The sequence below is a fragment of the Halichoeres trimaculatus genome, unplaced genomic scaffold (assembly GCF_033239565.1).
Source record: "Halichoeres trimaculatus isolate MK-OKI-2021-1 unplaced genomic scaffold, fHalTri1.1 fHalTri1_scaffold_23, whole genome shotgun sequence".
In the NCBI taxonomy this organism is placed as follows: Eukaryota; Metazoa; Chordata; class Actinopteri; order Labriformes; family Labridae; genus Halichoeres; species Halichoeres trimaculatus.
Window position 1 is genome coordinate 23,615,123 of NW_027437201.1, and position 7,378 is coordinate 23,622,500.

General features: G+C 47.2%; 2 protein-coding genes across 6 annotated transcripts in view; both read left to right on the plus strand.

Moving 5' to 3' along the window:
• The first annotated feature begins 492 nt into the window (after nucleotides 1-492).
• LOC141785313 (TBC1 domain family member 12-like) lies at nucleotides 493-5,722 on the plus strand. 5 transcript variants are annotated; one of them, XM_074663544.1, is made up of 16 exons: nucleotides 493-749; nucleotides 980-1,561; nucleotides 2,006-2,108; nucleotides 2,245-2,298; nucleotides 2,515-2,642; nucleotides 2,723-2,805; nucleotides 2,901-3,018; nucleotides 3,109-3,215; nucleotides 3,290-3,358; nucleotides 3,428-3,519; nucleotides 3,591-3,662; nucleotides 3,741-3,869; nucleotides 3,970-4,079; nucleotides 4,152-4,309; nucleotides 4,399-4,502; nucleotides 5,311-5,721. In XM_074663544.1, the coding sequence occupies exons 2-16, from the start codon at nucleotides 996-998 to the stop codon at nucleotides 5,326-5,328; spliced, it is 1,911 nt and encodes a 636-aa protein (XP_074519645.1). In that variant the 5' UTR covers nucleotides 493-749; nucleotides 980-995; the 3' UTR covers nucleotides 5,329-5,721. The 5 variants fall into 5 exon arrangements, with proteins under 5 accessions (XP_074519645.1, XP_074519642.1, XP_074519646.1 ...); XM_074663541.1 differs by having other exon boundaries at nucleotides 3,290-3,519; nucleotides 5,311-5,722; XM_074663545.1 differs by lacking the exon at nucleotides 2,245-2,298 and having other exon boundaries at nucleotides 5,311-5,722.
• Nucleotides 5,723-5,805: 83 nt separating this feature from the next.
• The window catches only part of noc3l (NOC3-like DNA replication regulator), a 6,066-nt gene continuing 4,493 nt past the window's right edge, over nucleotides 5,806-7,378 (plus strand). The window contains exons 1-2 of the mRNA XM_074663539.1: nucleotides 5,806-5,987; nucleotides 7,131-7,335. Of these exons, the coding sequence (XP_074519640.1) occupies nucleotides 5,979-5,987; nucleotides 7,131-7,335 (214 nt within the window). The 5' untranslated portion in view covers nucleotides 5,806-5,978. The remainder of the gene's footprint in view (nucleotides 5,988-7,130; nucleotides 7,336-7,378) is intronic.

Here is a 7,378-nt window from a genome sequence, read left to right on the forward strand (position 1 = left end):
AATAAGTTTATAAATATATAAATACACAAAAATAAGACAGTTAAAGGCAGTGGAAAGCGCAAATTAAATTTTAAATTGTGCAAAAAAATGAATGTAGCATGCGCAAACTGAGGTAATCTGATCATTCCAGTCAGATGGCAGTGGCAAGAAAAAGTTTAAAATAGTAAAATTAAAGGATCACATCAGAGGTTTTTTTTTTTTAAGTAAAACACTTCAAATTCATATTTTAATTAATCTGTAACCTGATATCTTTAAAATATTTTCCACCTTAAAACAAAATGATGTAATGAAAGGTTTTTTATAACTGTTGTTAGGAAGCTACATAAACAAATTTGTACACTAGATGATGGAAAAAATAAATAATAAATACAGTATTAATAAAAGTAATGAGCTAAATAAGTTTAAATACATTACAACATTTATTAAAAATGCTAAGGCCAGAATAATAAATAAAAACTACATTTACACAACACCCAGTTCGTTTAATCCATGTGACGTCAGACTGCGTAACATTCGACGTCATCAAACAGCGAACATGGCGCCTCTCCTCCCGGAGCTCACCTGTCACCGCGGAGGATGAGAGCAGACCGGACAGCTGATCCAGAGAGCGGCCGGACACAGCGCCTCTCTGCCGGCCCGAGGGCTCCGAGACCCGGCATGAAGCTCCGCAGGATCCCAGAGTCTGTTCACCGAGGAGGAGGAGCCGTAGCCGGGTTAGTTTCTGCCAAGCGGCGCTGACATCCAAAGAGGTGAGTGACCGGAGAGTTACCTGCAATAACAACGGAACTTAACCACAATCCTTTCAAAATAAAAGCCGCGATGTAAAGAGAGAAAAGTGACACGGATTACCTTTAAATTAAACCCAAAACGATAAATCTGATGCTGATGATCATTAATTGGTTTAACGCAGGGCTCCTCTGGGGAAATGAGAAGACCTTCAAAATAAAAGTCCTGTAATTGTTTCCTGTTTTCTTTCTAGCTGTACTGTGAGTGACATGGAAAAAGGAGGTGATGAATCCCTCTCACCTGAGACTGGAAATAGAGGTGATGATGTCATCACTGGAGGTCATAAACTGGTCACCTGTTCAGGAGCGTCACAGCGTAAGGATCTCTTCACCTGTACGCTCAGCCTCAGGTCAGATAACAACCTGCCAGGATCAATCAGGAGCTACAGTGAGAGCGGCAGAGACGCAGGTGAGGATCAGGGGGCGGGGCCAACTCTGAAAGATGACACCACACTGAGGAGCAGAACAGATAGTGAAGGTTCCTCCTGTGGGGGCGGAGCTTCAGGAGGAACCCACCTTTACCTGGATGAGACTCCGGAGGCTGTGACCTCTGACCTGCAGGAGGTCAGCTCTGATGATGATGAGGCCTTCACCACAGATCTTCCACCTCCGTCTCTCGAGCTGAGCTTCTCCGCCTCGGCCGTCCCCCCTCAGTCCAGGAACACGTTTGAGTGCGGTCGCAGGCAGAGCGCGCCGGGTCAGCTGGTCCAGGAGGAGGCAGGGTCAGAGTCTGAGCTGCAGTCCAGGAGGCCGGGCATCGTCGAGTACTTCAGCAGGTAAACAGCACACACTATGATCATGATGCTGGGTAGGCCTGTCACGATAACAAAATTTTCCAAAATATTATTGCTGATAAACGATATTATCTTTGGTGCCATCACTCATATTAGCGTGTGTTTCCCGTCTTCACCCAAAAGATCACATTTTTGACGGATGCTCACTCTGCTATAAATCCTCTAAATCCTCTATAGAACCTATGCACCCCGATGTTAGGAAAGATAGACGTAGTGAGCCATCTTCTCATTCAGCCTCTTTGGTTCAAAGAGAGGAGGAAAACAAACATGCACGTGTCAGTTTATCGAGGCTGGGAAACTTACCGAGGACGTTTTTATTTATCGTTCGGTTAATTGATGTATTGATTATCGTGACAGGCCTAATGCTGGGACAATACTGCTGACCAATGTGTGTGTGTGTGTGTGTGTGTGTGTGTGTGTGTGCAGCAGGAAGCAGCGGTCCGTCAGTCACAGCGTTGCAGGGTGGAAGCTGTTCGGTAAAGTCCCGCCCAAACAGAGTCCGTCACGACAGGCTCGGATCATCCAGCAGGTAAACTCAAAGTGTTTACTCACACACACATTAACACACACACACTAACCTTCACAGTGAATCAGCAGCACCTAGTGGCCAGCAGAGGAACTGCAGCTGTTGCTCTGGTGTAACGCTGCCTTGTCTCCTCCTGCAGAGCGCTGAGCTCAGTCTGAACGCTCTCTCCTCTCCAGACCTGCAGGACTCAGGGGTACGAAACTTTACTGCTGCTCCTCATCATCCTCATCTTCATCCTCATCCTCATCATCCAGATACTGATCAGTCAAAAGTCAGTTTATGTCCTCAAGAGAAGAAGAAAACTTCATCCTGCTCTGTCCTCCATCGCTCAGCTCCACCTCAGTGTGTCAGTGTCTCAGTGTGTCAGCTGTTGCCATGGTGACCAAGGTGTGCTCTGATGTCATTACAGGAGTTTGAGGCTCGGCAGGTTGCTGTTCAGAGCTCTCCCACCCATCGCACTACGGGGCAGCAGGGCCGGAGGGGGGCGGAGTTTGAGCCGCTATCAACGACGGCGCTGATCCTGGAGGACCGACCAGCGTACAACTTCTTGTTTGTTGGTTTTTGGTGACGTGTGGTGTGTGTGTGGGTGTGTGTGTCTGATGGTGTTTCTGTTTCAGGAACCTTCCAGCGAAGTCGGCAGAGGAGACGCAGAGACACAGAGAGCAGTACGAGAAGATGGTGGCTGGAGCCAAGAGGAAAGGTGTGTTTGGAGCTAAAGAAGCCTTACACACACACACACACACACACACACACACACACACAGAATAAGCTGACGGTGATGTCTGGATGTGTCAGAGCTGAAGGAGGCTCAGAGGAGGGAGCAGCAGAGGAAGGAGAGGCTGAGGCAGGAGGAGCAGATCTCCAATAACACCAGCATCTGGACCCAGGAGATCCTGCCTCAGTGGGACCACATGTGAGTCTGAAAGTCCTCAAACAAAGACCAGAAACACAGGTGGGTCAGGGTCAGGTGATGATGTCACAGTGTGTGTGTGTGCTCCCTCAGGAGGTGGAGTCGGCGTGCCCGGGACCTGTGGTGGGCGGGTCTTCCTCCCAGCGTCAGAGGACGGGTTTGGAGCATGGCCATTGGGAACGAGCTGAACATCACAGCAGGTGTGTGTTTTTACTGCGCTCTGATTGGTTCTTTGTCCTCACTGACCTTTGACCTCCGTCCTCCTCTTCCTCAGAGCTGTATGAGATCTTCCTCTGCAGAGCGAGGGAGAAGGGGCGGAGCCTCAGCGACATGGAGAGCCAGGGTGAGTTGGAGTTAAACTTTCAAAATAAAGTTCTGACAGAAGGACTGACTCACCTGTGCTCACCTGTAGAGGGGGCGTCGCCCGCTGACAGAGAGTGCAGCATGGAGCTGATCACACGAGATGTTTCCAGAACGTTCCCCTCACTCTGCGTCTTTCAGAAGGTGAGAGCCTTCAAAATAAAGTTACCTGTCTAACAAAATATACAGGAACTAACCAGACTCTTATTTTGAAGGGCGGTCCCTATCATGACCTGCTGCAAAGCATTCTGGGGGCTTACACCTGTTACAGACCTGATGTAGGATATGTGAGTCGCCCACACACAAACACACACACACACACACACTGTAACTGTGGTTAACTGTAACTCCGCCCACCTGTCCAGGTGCAGGGGATGTCCTCCATGGCGGCGTTGTTGATCCTGAACATGGTGGAGGTCGACGCCTTCATCAGCTTCTCCAACCTGATGAACAGACCCTGTCAGCTGGCCTTCAGCAGAGTGGACCACCAGCAGGTAGAAAACACACACACACACACACACACAGAGCCAGAGCCACTTCACACTGTCCCGTGTGTGCATGTGTGTGTGTGTGTGTGTGTGTGTGTGCGTGTAGATGCTGAGGTATTTCGCCGCCTTCCAGGTGTTTCTAGAGGAAGCTCTTCCTCGTCTCTCTCTTCACTTCCAGTCTTCAGGTGTGACCCCTGACCTCTACCTCATGGACTGGTGAGTCCCTGAACCACTGCTCAGACCCTCTCACACACACCTGACATTAAACCCCGCCTCCACCCCCTCCAGGATCCTGTCTCTCTACACTAAGCCCCTCCCCCTTGACGTGGCGTGCAGAGTTTGGGACGTTTTCTTTCGGGACGGGGAAGAGTTCCTGTTCAGGACGGCTCTGGGGATCCTCAGGATGTACCAGGAGCTCCTGCTAGAACTGGACCTGATCAGTATTGGTGAGCTGCGATGACATCACTCACACTGCAGCCAATCAGCTGGCTCTCCTGATCTGAACATCTCATCTCATTTTCTGCTCTTCATCCAGCTCAGTTCCTGTCCCGCCTCCCTGATGAGGAGCTGCTCTCTGATAGGCTGTTCTCCTGCATCTCAGCCACGCCCATGCTGAGTGGGAACAGGAAGTGGAGCCAGGTGAGTCAGCTGACGCACAGATGACCACACAGATGCAGAAAAAGTTAAAAACTACATGCAGAAATTAAAGAAAGATATTGATGTTAGTTGTTCATTTTGCTTAGTACAGCCTGAAACAGCCAATCACATCTTCTGGCACTGCAGCCACACAAAAGGCTTTTGGAGAGATCCCTTCCCTGCAAAATGTATTAATGATAAGTTACATATGAGCTTCGATTTGCAGTTTGAACATGTTGTTTTTGGTTTTCATTCTGACACCACTGTAGACTTGCATAAAGCATTTGTTGTTAACTTGATTTTGCTTTATGCAAAATTCCATAAACACAAAGCTAAATTAACTGGAGACAAACCTAGTTTCACTTTTCTTTACAAGTGTTTTGAATTATACTTACAGTCCCTTCCCCCGTTAGAGAACAAGAAAGCAATAGAAACAAAAAATATTTGTGAAATGTTTAATATTTTTAGGTGATAAGCTGTCATCATATTGACATCAGTTTCACAGTTTCTACATTTATTGTTACTATTACTAATGAATTTAGATGTCTATATGTTTTATGTACATCTATTTTTGTTTGTATATTTATTATTGTATTCTATTTTTTTTCTTTGTCTCTATCAATTATGTTGCGGCTGTTGTTTTAATTTTTTATATTGTCCACTAGTCAATGTTTATGTGCCCTGGCTTTTTGCTTTTGTTTCTCAAGAAATGTATTATTTTCTATAAATAATTAATTAATAATGAAAAAAAAAAGATGACCACACAGATGCAGAAACAAAAAATAATACTTTTTTTTTTACTCCCGCTCAGGTTATATCCTCCTGCTGAGACTCAGAGCGGAGCAGCTGATCCCGGACTCCTCAGGTCCAGATTGGGTTTCTGAAAAACTCTATGACTGGTTTCACTTTTTACTCTTTCTGTAACTGGACTGATGATCAAATGTACGACACATGAAGAAAATATCAGTATCCATGATTAACATGGAGCTATCATGAGTTTAACTGACTGAAGAAAAAAACAGGAGAATCTTTATTTATTTTGTCTCTAATTTATATTATTATGACGTATTTTATATTTCTGATGCACAGGATCAATAATTCACCTGTTTGTTTTATTTCTCCCAGTTTGGGATGTCATATCTCAGAATTATTTGTTTGAAACTTTCTGTGAATTATTTAAATAAAATCTTTTTATGGACCAACCAACAAAGACTCACTAATTAGAATCAAACGCTCACGCGCTGTTGTGCTGAGGTTGTTGTAATTCCACCTCCCGCCGCTGGTGTCGCTGTGTTCTCGTGCTCTCATCAGAGGAAGAGTTCTGCGTTAGTGTTTCCGGGTTGTAGAACAGAACACGCGTGGATCAACAAGCTGCAGATTTTACCCACAACACGAGAGTCCACACACCACACACAGCCTGAGGAGGACTAACAGAGTCCGGATCAAAGCTTCGGAGGGAGACAAACAGTCTGAGCCGTCATGGGTCCGGTGAGTCCACACCTGAAGGGTGAAAACCAGAGACAGAGACAGAGAGAGTTTAAATGTGTGTGCATTCGCTCTGTGACACACAAACTTAGGTTTGTCATTTCAATAAAGCTTCTTAAATTGAATTGAGAAAGGGGGTCAGGTCTGTTAGAGCTTCAGGAAGTCCGGATCTGAAATATAAAACCACTTAAACCAGCACCAGCAGCATCTTTAGACCCCCATGGACCAGACCCTACAGAAGTGATTCAAAGTCTTGATCAGGATCCATCTGCAGGACTCTGATCTGCTGCCAGCAGCTGTAGACTCAGTCCATCAGGAGGCGGATGTGTTTAGTTTGTGTTCAGTTTTTATCAAGTTTAATTTCAGAGTCAGGAAAGGTCCAAATGTTTCTGGGGTTTAACCAAGAGCTGAAGGTTTTCTACTGCACCGATCCACCTGTCGATCTCTCGCTCCATCTTGGGGCAGGATCTCCTCCCCGACCCCGAGAGGGCACTTCACCCTTTTCCGGCTGAGGACCATGGACTCAGATTTGGAGGTGCTTCTCATCCCAGCCCTTCACACTGGGCTGCGAACTGCTCCAGAGCGAGTTGAAGGTCACAGCTTGATGAAACTAACAGGACCACATCATCTGCAAAAAGCAGCGATCCAATCCTGAGGTCACCAAACCGGACCCCCTCGACACCCTGGCTGCACCTAGAAATTCTGTCTATAAAAGTTATGAACAGAATCGGTGACAAAAGGCTGCCCTTGTCCGACTTGCTGCCAGCGATGCGGACCAAGCTCTGGCACCGGTCGTACAGGGAGCGGACGGCTCGTAACAAGCAGCTGACACCCCATACTCCAACTATCCTACAGACCCTCCTCTCCTGTACCCCCAAATAGACCTTACCAGGGAGGCTGAGGAGTGAGATCCCCCTGTAGTTGGAGCACACCCTCCGGTCCCCCTTCTTAGAAAGAGGGGCCACCACCCCAGTCTGCCAGTCCAGAGGCGCTGCCCCCCTTTCCTAACACAAAACACACCTGTGCATGAGAGTTTTCTGGGTGTTGTGGGAGTTCGCTGCTTGCTGTGACAGGAGCAGCAGCAGGAAGTGAAACTCAAAAAAGAATCACAACCCAACTTTTTAATTTGATGTTATTTGTCTCCAGCCTCGGTCAAAGAAGCGTCGTCCGACGTTCCGCCGCCTGCTGAAGACGAGCGGCGTGAAGCTGGAGAACAAACTGAAGAACCGACAGGCGAAGCAGCAGAACGTCGCCAAGAAGCAGCGAAAGGAGCAGAAGAAGCTGCGAGCTGCGGTGAAGGACGCCGTCATCAGGACGCCACGACCACTGGAGACGTACAAGAAGAGACCAGGTGAGGAAGAGGAGGAGGAGGTTAAAGTTTTTAAATCAGTTTG